General features: G+C 41.9%; 1 protein-coding gene across 1 annotated transcript in view; it reads left to right on the forward strand.

The window, feature by feature from the left end:
* The window catches only part of ATP8A2 (ATPase phospholipid transporting 8A2), a 508,363-nt gene that overhangs the window by 280,614 nt on the left and 214,830 nt on the right, over nt 1-12,919 (forward strand). The window contains exon 26 of the mRNA XM_058547869.1: nt 3,186-3,296. Coding sequence (XP_058403852.1) covers nt 3,186-3,296 — 111 coding nt within the window. The remainder of the gene's footprint in view (nt 1-3,185; nt 3,297-12,919) is intronic.

Genomic DNA, 12,919 nt, shown 5'->3' on the forward strand with positions numbered 1-12,919 from the left:
ACCCCTAGGGTACGTATCTAGATCCGTTGGCCTGCTTGGTCATCCAGAAAATCTAGACATCACAATGAACTCAGGTCGTTTCCCCCTGTCTCCAGGTTGCAGAATGTCGTAATTACACGCCTGCCCGTTTGCTGGTTAGCTAGAACTCCCTTGTGTTCCTCCAGTGTCTAGTCTTTTGAAGAATGTGTTAACCTTAATCACGTGAACACAAGTAATAATGCCTTTTTCTCCCTTCAAGCTGAAACCAGGGCCTGCATATAAAACATGAAAGAGCTTCGAACAACCCCAGGGCTGCAGGTTGGTCCTCTGTAGCTTTGGGGCTCCACTTCCCCGAAAGAGGGCTCTGCATTAGATCACCTCATGCGGATTCCCTCCCAGCTCGTGGTCCTGCAAACACAGAGGAATTACAAAATCCTCATGGCTCTGAGAAGTGTATGAAAACAACCTTGTTCCTTTGTTGACTTCAAATAAATCCTCAAGATAATTGCTAGAGTAGGTAGGAAAAGGAATTCTGATTTTACAGGTGGGAAACCTGGGGCTCCTTCGCATTAGGTGACCTGCTTCAAGTCTAAGCATCCAGGGTCAGAAAACACCAGCCCTGCGTGTGACCTTGGGGACCAGCCCCGCACACCTGCCCGTTTACTTTCCCAAGTCAACTACTCCAAGGCCTGTGGGACTCAGGCTTCCTGTAGTCTGTCAGCAACCGTAGATGTTATACACCCCAGCATTATTAAATACTTGAGTTATAGCATCATATGGCTGGAGGATCTTTAGAGGTTTCCTAGGAGTTCCAGGCAAATATTTGTCTGTCTTTTTCTTTAAAATGCCTAGGGAAGGGAGATTCCATGACCAGCTTTATTGAAACTGCATACTAACAGGACGTGGAGTCTGGAGCAGTCGCTCTCTTCCAATTAAAAACATCAAAGAAGGGTGGAGAGGGGGGCAGGGCTTTATAACTCTATTTTGGGGTTTTCTTACCCCTCCAGCCGAGTAGTCACCTCCGCCAGAGGAACTAAGGAACAGCCCCATGTGTCTGTGGGTCTTCATCTCTCCTGTCCGTGGTCCTGTTCCGAGTGGGCAGAGATCCCATTATTTCAGGGTGGCATCCCTCCTGGGTTACACCCTCTGCACCCAACAGTGTGCTTCCTCTGCCTTAGTTACTAAGCGGGAAATGCCACAAGTGGATGAATTCCTTTGCCCCTAATGAAACGATAAATGTCTTTGGTTGAAGTTAACACCTTTTGCTTTATATTTTTATTTTAATGTAGATGAATACATTTTTGATTGAGTTTTTGAGAAAGTGCCCTGGAGGGTTATATACAGAAGAAAAGAATTGAGCTCAAAGGCTTGTCCTTGGGAAAATTATGAAGTAGGCAAAGCTCTGGTTCCGTGTCTCTCCTGCCTGTGGCGGCCTTACCCACAGGGGCAGCCCCGGCTCTGCCCACCGGCCCTGATTTGCTGCTTTGCCTGAGGGCAGCCTGTGCTGGCGCCCCTGGCCCTCAGCTGCCTGTTCTCCTCAGACAGAATAGTTCCTGTCCCCTCCCTTCTTAGTGTTTTTGAATGACCTCATGAAAACAGCATTTGATTTAGGATATATGTATCTTTTTCCTGAAAACAAATCATGGTAGCGCTAAGCTTGAGGCATTCCGGATGACTCCAGCAGATGTTCTCTGTGCCCGTTGAAGTTTAGCATCAGGAGGTCCAGGTCAAATACAAACTTCTTTTTTATTTGTTTAGCTAATTATTTTATGATTCCCCATTCCCCTTTGGAATCCTTAATGAGCCTTTATGGGGAGTTGTATTTTTCCACATGCACCTACTCCTGCCATTTTGAAGTCATCATTTAGCTTTTGGAGTCTGGAGATGAGTGACCTGCCTCACCCTGATCTTCTGGAAGAACTCATTGAAAGGTGATGTCATATCGGATTAAGTTCCCTTCTTTGGTACTAATGGAAAGTATTATGTGGCTTCCTCTTGAAAAAACTATCTTTTAAAAAATATTGTATTTTCAGTTAGAGTCTTTCTTTTCTACAAATTTAATTTCAAAAGTAAACTGAAATTAATAGGAAGTTTACAATAGCAAAAGAATTTCTAGTATTTGTGGATGTTCTCAATGCAGGCTGATTATCTCTCCTAGGAGAATAATGGGGTTTGAGCTTGTGGACTACCCTGCGACTCAGAACGGGGAGTTAAGGTTGATGTTCAAGGCAACCAAGGGGGACCTCAATGCCGTCTGAGGCTAATCGAATGTGTAGAAGCCATGAGTTTAAACAAGGTTGCCCCTAACAGTGCACCATGCCAGAGCACAGCACAATCTGCAAAACTAAAAAAACTCATCTCCCCCCTCCAGCTCAATGTTCACAGTTTTGGGGACCTTCGTGAAACAGGACACAGAAGGCAAAGAGCCACACTAAGGGGAGGCTAAGTAGGCGTGATTTCAGTGGTGCCCAAAGACCCCTGCCCCAAAGAGGATGCTAGTATTTTATTGGACTATTGCAATATTTCAAATTTCAAAAGCCCATACATTCCTCTCAGCATAGTACCAGTGAGCTGCCTATTGGTGTTTTGTTCTTTCTGACTGCATAGCACTCTAGCAGGAGGTGCTCTGTCCTTGTTGGAGGCAAAAACGGAGAACAAAATAAATATAGAAGGAGGCAGAGTGTGTGTGTGTGTGTGTGTGTGTGTGCCTGTGTGTCTCTCCCTGCGCGTAATTGTTTTTAACCTGCGGGCTGACAGTGGAAATAGATCGCGTGTATAGGGGTGTCCTTTTGTTTAAAGGAATACTGGTGCATGAGTGTCTCTGTCCCTTGCTCCTGTTGTCACCATAAATTTTGTGATTGAATAGAGGCATCTAATTCCCACTATATTTTTCTTTTCTTCTAGTTCAGGTGTTCACCTTCCTTTAATATTTATGATCCTAAAAAGGCATTTGCGTAAATAGAATTTCTTGAGAATAGCAGTGTCCAGCAGCGTGTTTGGGGAAATAATGATTATGTAGATTTAAGAGGAGATTTTAGTTGTTCCTCCTGGGCCTGAAAGCTCTGCCTTTAATGAACAGTTTTCTCAGGTTACCTGCAGAATCTGGTTTCCTCTACTACCTTATCTGCCTTCTGCTCGGAAAGACATTTTGTGACTGCTACTCCTGAATGATGGGTTCTTCTGAACATGTGACTTTCCTTTTTCAGTTCTCCTACTTGGAGAAGCTCCTGTTGGTTCACGGCGCCTGGAGCTACAATCGGGTGACCAAGTGCATATTGTACTGCTTCTACAAGAACGTGGTCCTCTACATTATTGAGGTAAGAAAGCCTGGCTTTTTTCCTTGAAGAGGAAGGCCTTTTTCAGAGGCATCTTTAGGTATTTACGGTAATTTCAAGGAAGGATTTTGCTAATGTACAATTAAAGAAAATGTGCTGCTGTGAGGTATTGAAACTTGGGACACCTTCCAGAGCTAGGTCCTCACGCCGAGTAACCACAGCCAGGAGCCCGCAGCCTTTCTTCTCTACACCACCATGTCTTCCTCGCCCGCTCTCCCCGTGGATGGGGAAGGCCCTCTCCACTCTGTGTTCCTCTCGGCCCTCCCTCTTCCTTTGTGTCCTTGGCCCCAGGAGAACATCGCTGTCGTTCATACGCTCCTCTTCCCAGGGTGGTCAGAACCTGGGCAGCAGATGTTCACACCTGTTTTGGTGGGCACTGAGACCTCTCTAGGCAACCTGGTCAGTTTTTTCTTTACTAGAATGAACAAGGCATGATGTCTTGCTGTATTTCTCATGGAATCTGCAAGTTGCCTGAGCATTCATTCGTGGCTTCTGGGATATTTGGATGCTAGTACTTAATTGGGGAAAGAGTGGGAGTGAATGGGGAGTAAACCAATAGGGTAATTAAAAATATCTCAATGAGTTCATATTCTATTGTCAAACTGTTTTTCAAGATGCTGATTCCATTATCAGTAAAATAAATGTGCTTGCCAGAGGGACTAGATGGGGAGAGGGTGGGCTCAGGAAAAGCAGGAAAGGCACTTGATGTTTGATCTCAGTGGGAGTCCCACCCACCTCGGTCCTCCTTTCTAAGAACAGCTCTGCTATAAAGGTGCAGCTTTTGAGGCCATCGTGACCGACAGATTTCCAAATATGTTTAGAAAAGAGGAAGCAGGCAGTCCCTCGTGGAGAAATAGAAAAGCAATGTTAATTGTGTGTGGTGTTAAAATATGTCTGCACCCATTTCTATCATGTGTTTAGGGAGGGGGTCATTTTACACCACCAAGCAATTCTCGGACACCAGCTGGGTGTCCTACAGTTCAACTCAATCCTGACGCTATCTACCTGGAGATAGCGTCATATCCCACAGGTGAAGAGCTCAGTCCCCCCCACTCCCACTTCAGACACCAGTTGCAAGTCCAGGTTGTCACCTGTGCTTCTCTTTGACCAGCTCTAGATGGGAAGTTCCAATGAACCCCTCCTTAGGTTCGATTAATTTGCTAGAGCAGCTCACAGAACTCAGAGAAACATTTTACTTTACTAGATTACTGGTTTATTATAAAAGGATATGACTCAGGAACAGCCAGATGGAAGAGAGGCACAGGGCAAGGTATGGGGAAGGGGTGCAGAGCTTCCATGCCTCCTCCTGCCTCCCTCTCCCCGAATCTCCACATGTTCACCAACATGGGGCTCTCTGAACTCCATCCTTTTGGGTTTTTATGGAGGCTTCATTACACAGGCACAGTTGATTAAATCACTGGCCATTGGTGATTGAGCACAATCTCCAGCCTCTCTGCCCCCAGGGGTGGGGGAGTGGTGGAACTCCAAGTCCCAATCGTGTAATCACTGGTTGGCTCCCCTTGCAACCAGCCCCCATCCTTCAGTGTGGTCCAAAAGTCACCTCATTAACATAACAAAAGACACCTTTATAGCTCTCATCACTTAGGAAATTCCAAGGGTTTTAGGAGCTCTGTGCCAGAACTGGGGTCTAAAATCAAATATGTATTTCTTATAAATCACAATATCATAGGTGTTCATATCTCATTTCTTTATGGGTTATTTTGTGACTGATTTCTCAACTCTTGACAAAAATAACCAAGACATAAATGAACTATTTCTGATGCAGTCTCTTAAAATTCTCACCTCAGATAATTTAACAAGTGGTTTGCTAAATGAAACTGTGTCTGTTTCCTTACCAAATTGTCTATTCTTTCCTATTGAATCATTCAAGTCAAACAAATAGGTTCATGTTTCTCATCCTGTAACTAAACTACTAACTAGCAATTTTCCCGAGTTGTACATGTTGTTCACTGCACAAGGCTGCCCAGACAAAGGGGTAAATGGAACTGAAACAGTCTGTGCCCCTCCACCCTTCTAGTGCCCAGAGCCCACCTGGAAAAAGAGACGCATTTTTTTAATTTGCACAAAGGGCAGCCTACTTGCCTTATCTGCTCATCTGGTGCTGTAATTGTTCAACTCAGTCCACGCTAACAACTTTTAGGTGTGACAGATTTTGTACTTTCTATCTTCTTCCTGCTCTCATTTTTTTTGTGTGTGTGTGAGGAAGATCAGCCCTGAGCTAACATCCGTGCTAATCCTCCTCTTTTTGCTGAGGAAGACCGGCTCTGAGCTAACATCTATTGCCAATCCTCCTCCTTTTTTTCCCCTAAAGCCCCAGTAGATAGTTGTATGTTGTAGTTGCACATCCTTCTAGTTGCTGTATGTGGGACACAGGCTCAGCATGGCTGGAGAAGCGGTGTGTCGGTGCGCGCCGGGGATCCGAACCCCGGGCCGCCAGTAGCGGAGCGCGCGCACTTAACCGCTAAGCCACGGGGCCGGCCCCCCTGCCCTCATTTTTACAACTCCCTTTTGACACTTAAAGATGTTTGTCCCCCCTCTTCCTGTGGCATTTTTTGCATCTGTGATAGGAGTCACTCCTACATGTCACTGGGGTCATAGATCATTAGTGCTGTGGACTAAAGTAAAGGAGTATTGGAATCCCTGTTCCCATGCATCACCTCGAATTTCACATGCATTTTTCAAATCCTGTAGCTGTTCGCCTCACAAGTTTTCTTAATAATCTGGTTTTCCTCACGATCAGCAAGTTACAGATAGTCTAGACTTCTTATCAAGGCATTCTGCATGAAGCTCCCAACCCTCGGCTTTCCAGAGCATCCTCTGGGGCCTTTCTTAGTCATTTACACCTACTATCTTGCCTTTTTTTTTTTTTTTTTTTTTAACTTTAAGTAGGCTGAGGCTGAGAATAGTACAATTTTAGTCTGTCTGAAAAATTCTATTTGGAACAAGGCCCTTAAATTAATTTTTCAATTGTAGCTGAGCAGAAGTTGTTCAATGATCTTCTGTAAAAAGCCTTTTAAAACATTCTTTACAAAATTAAGAAATAAAAGTCTCTGCCATTCTGTGCCCAATTTTCCACTTCTTATTTCTAGGAGATATTAACCTGAAAACCAAGAAAACAAAATCCGTGACTGAGCCCAGATGGGTAGAGCACTGACTTCATGTCTACTCTTATCAAATGACTTCTATGGCCTCAACATGCACTTCAAATATAATTGTAAAAATAGGAAAGTACCACTTGCATGCTATTTTAGTGTGTTTTGAGCTGAAATATCAAAGACTGTTATAATTTGACTTGCTCATTTGCAAAGAATAGTTTCGTGTTCTAAAGATTACCTTATAGTTAATTACTTAAGTGAGAATAAATTAAATATATTATGTATTTCTCTTAAATGGTTTTCTTGTAACTCAAGGAAAAACCTTTTGCAAAAGCCAGTATGTTCTCATCTCAAATGTCCTCTGATACACGTAACTACCAGTCATTAAAAAATACCGTGTAAAAGTAATTTGACCAATTTTTTAAAAAGATACACACGTTTGCACACGCATGCATGTGCACACACACATTCTTATATAGTCAGCCATTATTATGAGGATCGTTATCTGATTTGAATGACCAATAAAGATTGTATGGAAGAACTATGAGCCTATGATGTAATGCAATCTACTCACTTGGTATACTAACCTATAAAACTGGATTTTTTTATAGAAGGAATACATGGCTATATTCCCATTGCAGTATGGATCACCAACTGAAAGTTCCCCCCATTCTCATTCCCAACCCCCTTATGTATATTCTTTTCTGACCTTTTTCTCTGTATAGAGATATTTACATATGTAAACATACCAATGATTTATGTAAATTTCATCACGCTGTGTAATATATTCTGCCGTTCATGTTTTACTTAATAGTGTATGTTGGAGAACATTCCGCATTACTACACATAGATCTATTGCATGGTATTTCACAGTATGGTTTCCTACAGTCTATTTAACCATTTCTGCGTTGATAATTCAAGTCATCTCCAGTTTCATCCACAAAAAGCCTTGTGGAATAACTGCTTTCCTTCTAAGCAGCCTGTAAATATTCCACCAAAATGATATTGACTTAATTAGACCATTTTCACTCCGGTGCCTTGAACATAACACATGCTCAATTTGTGTGTTACCGTCCTGTACCACAGCTTCTTTGTTGCTGACAGACCTTACTTAATGCTTGTTTGGTGTGCCACATAAAATTTATCCAGCCTAAGTAACCACTGTTTCAAGTGATTAAAAAACAGGTACAAAATGATGGAATCAGTGATTCAATAGTGGCCTTATTAATAGGTAAACTAAAAATACATACAACTTTTGCTCTCCATTCCCTCTGCTACTGCCTTAATTTAGTACTTTTTACCCAGATGATTGCAAAAATTGCTAGCTTCGCCCCTTAACCACCTATAATGCAGCCAGGGTGAATTTCTGAAACACACATCTGACGAATTCCAGTGGCTGGTACAGTGTCTGGAACATAGGTGCTCAAAAATGTTGGCAGTGAGTGAGTAAATGAATGCCGCTACTCTCTTCAGACTCTTCAAGGGCTCCTGTGTCTTCTGATAAAATCCCCATCTCGCCCTACCTGCCCCTGCGCCTCCGTGGCCTGGGTCCCCATTGTCTCCAGCCCCATCTCCCGCTGCATCCTTTCTCATTTTGTTTTTAATCAGTATTATTGAAGTATTACTAGCATACAGTAAGATACACCTTTTTCAGGCTTACACTTGTATGAATTAAAACTGGATTTTTATCATTAGAAACTAACGCAGTTTTCCGTCTGCCTCTCATAGATGATGATAAGAATGTCGAAGAGTTCTGGGGACGGATGGTGGTGATGTTTGCACAACAGTGAATGTATTTAATGCCACTGAATTGTACACTTAACAATGGATTTTACCACAATAAAAAAATGCTAAAAATTTTTAAAAGAATGTCACAGGTACTTCGCAGCTTTAGTCTTCTTGAGGGAAACAAAAATATATAGACAGACTGTGTGCTTTGGGGAGCTTATTGAAGGTTTGAAGAACAAACTTTACATGTAGTGTTGTTTTGTATGAAAACCAATTAGATGCTGAGTTTTGTAGCTGTGACCAGACGGACCATACTTCTCAGAAGGTAAAATCCTGTTGTGGGCAGAACTTCATAGCCTCACCAGGCAGGTGAGGCTCCTGTCAGCCAGCTAGAGGGGCTGCATTCCCTGTGTGTCTGGGTTAGGGGGCAGGAAAAGCAATACAATTAGCAAAGGCAAGAAGATAGGGCTGGATGGGATTCGCAAGAGACCCAGGAAGGTCATCCGAATAAACAGTCAGGAGTCGAAATGTGGGGTTCCTTTTCCATTCTGGAATAGGCAAGTTACATGGTAAAGCAATTTCAGAAAATTCATCTGTTGGTATGTAGGGCCGATGGTAAGCAGAGACCTTTAATGTAATTTTGTAGTTTTAACCTGGGGCATAAATCATAACCGTTATGTAACTATCGCCCAATATAATTTATAAGCAGAAATGAAAGAATGATTTTTAAAAACTCTTTAATTTTGACAACGGGAGGAATTTACCTTAAAGGCAAAGATTGGGGGTGGGAGATTAGAGACGCGTTTCTATAAATATTTGAAGTCTTGATGTGATTGCTTTGTGGGAATTCCTAAAGAAAAGAGTCGATTACATTCTTTAAAGTTCCTACATTATTTAACAAATTAGGAGTTGGTTGTTCAGAATTTCCTGAATACAGTATATTTTCGGTGTATAGCAGTATCTATACGGCATTGTAAACATTTACTAGGTGTGCATTTGTCCATTACACTTTCTGAGTCCCTAGGAAAAGGAAAAGATTTGGAAAATTTTTAGTGATAATGAAATTCCAATAGAAAAAAAAGAGGAAGGTTACTTGAATTTAACCTGTATTTCAAAAAGTTATGATATAGATCTCTTGAAAACTTTGGTATAACGTAAAGAAAATATGCCAAATTATCTTTGAAATAGAGATGAGACTTTGAAATTTTGACGGAAATTAATTGGTCATTCCTAATACAGAAAATAACCATAACATATGGATATTATTGTGATAAAATGGGAATTATATACCACTTCGAGTGTCTACTTATTTTTGGCAACATATGTAAGAAATTTTAATGTTTTCTTGGGGTCATTAAATTGGTGTGGGATACAGGCCAGGAAATGGGATGCGTATTTAACATGGAGGTCTGGAAATAATATCACTGAATGAGAAATAGAGATTTAAACCATAGTAATTTTGAGGCCAAATAAAACCTAACCAACAGAATTTAGTGGAAAGCTAGTTAAGAATTGTCAATATCTGACAAGCCTAAAACAAGCAAACAAAGAAAAAACCTGTACTTTACAGTACTACAGGGTGTGAGAAAAGGCTTACCAGGATTTCATTTTCTGTTTCTTCAAACTAAAACAGTAAAATGAATTATGGTTCATGTATAAACTGCCGTTCTAATCCAAAAAATTCTCAGTAGAGGAGCACTTTGAATTTTTTATTTTTTTTATTTTTTTATTTTTTTTTTTACCAGCAAAATGAGTTTATTCAGAAATGGCAAAGAATTGCAACTCGGGACATGCAAGCTATGGCAAAGCCACAGGCAAGTCGGGCAAACAAAGGAGAGAAATCATTACTTGACAGAGAAACACGAGGGAGTTGAGACGGGTGGGAATAAGCAAAAGTCCATTGGAGGAGGGCAGCAGCAATCTGGGGTTGTGACGGCTCCTCATTGGCTGAGCTGCAGCAACTTCCCATTGGCTAGCCTTGTTGCTCGGCAAGGAGAAAGTCTTCCTTCCTCCTGCTGGGGTAGTAAAGTGGGCTTCTTCCTGTTGGAAAATGCAAGGTACCCTTCTTCCGGTTGGGGTCTGCACTTAACCACCAGTGGTAGAGTGTGAGAGCTCCCCCTTCTGGTCTCCCGACTCCATTTTAAAAGAGGTTTCCTTTATTCAGTTTGACAACATACAATTTACCTGTTTTTTAGTGTACAGTTCAGAGAGATTAAACACATTCACATTGTTGTGCAACCATCACCGCCATCCATCACTGGAATTTTTTCATCTTCCCCAAGCTGAAACTGTGTCCCCATTAAACAATTACTCCCCATGCTCCCCTCTTCCTAAACCCTACTACAGCCCCTACTAAACACCCTTCTACTTTCTGTCTATAAATTTGACTACTCGAGGAACCTCATATAAGTGGAATCGTACAGTATTTATTCTTTTGTAACTGGATTATTTCATTTCGCATGTCTTCAGTGTTCATCCTGAATTTTTTATTTTTTTTAAAAACATATACCTATTCTCTTTAGCTGTTTTACAACTTTTTTTTTCTGTTGGATCTCTGAGAGGTTTTGTTTTTTTCTCCATTTTTCAGGTCATTATTGTTTGAAAATAATTATATCTAAATTGCTTATAGGCAGCCCCTTCTTTCATTTACTGTCTGATTGCCTTCTTGTATGGGGAGCTTCAATTAAATATGTTAATGTGCAGAGATGCTGTGGATTTGGTCAGCCATGTTCCAAACTGCTGTCTATTTTCCCATAGTAACCTAGACTGCACTGTAGATGGTGAAAGTACGTACTAGCTTTGAGTAGATTTTGCTTTAAATGTTAGAATCAACAGAGAATAAATGTTCTAATCCATGACCAAAATTTTATCCAGTAACTTTTCCCCATTTGGGATACAATGCATGACTTAAACACACCTTGAAAAAATGTGTTTCATTCTTGACACACAAGAAATTTCTTTGTAGTAAAAGACAAAATTCTTGATAGCTAAGCTTTCCTTTTCTGTCTGGTGCATCTGCCTTGCCACAGGTGGCTTTATGTTTCCTGATATAGACTTATTATTTGAGGGGCTAGATTGGCAACCACGAGCTTAATAGTAGCATGTTAATAGGTAAAGGTGAATTGAAAAACACAGTCAAAATTTGGACCTTTCTGTAAAGGCTGTGACATCATCAAATGTGAAACCATCCATTTTCTATTAAAAGCTGTAATCAGGTGTTGGCAGGCAGAATTCTAAGACCAGGGGCCCTAGGACGAGCCCTGCAAAGTTCCCCAATTAATGTGGGGTGGTGGTGGTGAGTACAGCATGAGAAGTGCTCCAGTGGTTGTATGGTTGTATGGACAGGTGTGGTGCCAGACCCATTCCAAGAACACCCCTGTTTGTGGAGGCCATGACTACCTGAGTGGTTCCTCTTTTGTGCTGATAATTGTTGATAATTACAATTTTAATATGTGAGAAGGAAAACTATTTCAAGAATGACTTCCCACTGGGCGGTTTGAAAATGGGAATTAACTAGAAATAGAAACATTCTGTGTAGTACTTGACTTGCCTCATGCATTCTCATTCTCCAAGTCAAGCACTCTTGGGTCGTGAGGACGAGATGAATGAGACAGAGCCCTTGCTCTTGAAATCAAGTGGGGGGTGCAGATAAGAACTCCTGCAGTTACAATACGGCCCTTGTGGTCAATGCTGGCTAGAGGAAGACCGCTTCCCCTGAGAACTCTTAGAAGTGGTAGGTCAGGCCTCAAGTCTCCAGGATGAAATGAGTTAAGACCAGAAGGATGAGGAGGAGCTGATCAGGTGAAGGGGCTGGAGGAGAGGGTTAGGTCAATATGCCCAAGAGAGGCCTGCACCTGTCTTTCCTGTTCCGCCCTCTCTGTTATTTCAGCTCTATGATAAATGTCAGAAGTCAGCTGGGCCCTTAGTCAGCAACAGGGAAGGAGTGGGGTTTGCTGGGGTTTTATGTTTCAGTAGGAAGATGGCTGCAGAACTAGCTAGACATGTGCTTAGGAATGTCCTCTCAAAGCCTAGTTGGTTGCTGCTCGTTTATAGAGCTAGGAATTTATTAGCAAAAGGTTGGGGGGGAGGGGAGACAGGGAGGAGGAGTTACAAAGCCAGAGAAATATTAGCAGTCTGGAGCAATTCCTCTACAAGATACACAATCACTTTGAACTTTATAAAAATAGACTCTTACATGTGACAATATATGCTTTTTTAATGATGTTTTTGCAGCTGCTTTACCTAAAAGGATCATCAAAAAGATCCAACATTCTAAAAAAAACATATTTAGGCACTGATGTTTTAAAAATTGAGTCTCTAACTCCATAAAATGTTTAAACTTCTCTGGAATAAAAAAAGGGCAAGTCCAAAAACAAAATTGATGTGAAGGCCTCACGGGGCCGACGTGGACTTGGAGAGGTCTGCTGTGCGCCGGCGCTGTGCTTTATTCTAGGGTGTGCACCCCTCCTCCCCGCCTGGTACTGCGGCAGAAACAAACCAGCCCTCAGCGGAGAGTCCAGCTCATTGCCTGGGCATTAACACTTCGATCCTCCAACTTACCTCCCTTCCTTAAGGTCCTCTGGCATTCAGAAACAGCAGCTGCGTAGTTCAGTACTGGTCAGGGCGAATGTTATTTTACTTACCAAATTGGTTATGACTTCCCGGAGGGCAGGGGCTGTTTCTTTCTGGCTTTGCCCCCAGACGGGACTCAGTACACAGTGCTCAATAAACATAAAATCAGTCGAGCAGGTTTCTGTAGAG

This window comes from Diceros bicornis, chromosome 9 (assembly GCF_020826845.1).
Source record: "Diceros bicornis minor isolate mBicDic1 chromosome 9, mDicBic1.mat.cur, whole genome shotgun sequence".
Taxonomy (NCBI): domain Eukaryota; kingdom Metazoa; phylum Chordata; class Mammalia; order Perissodactyla; family Rhinocerotidae; genus Diceros; species Diceros bicornis.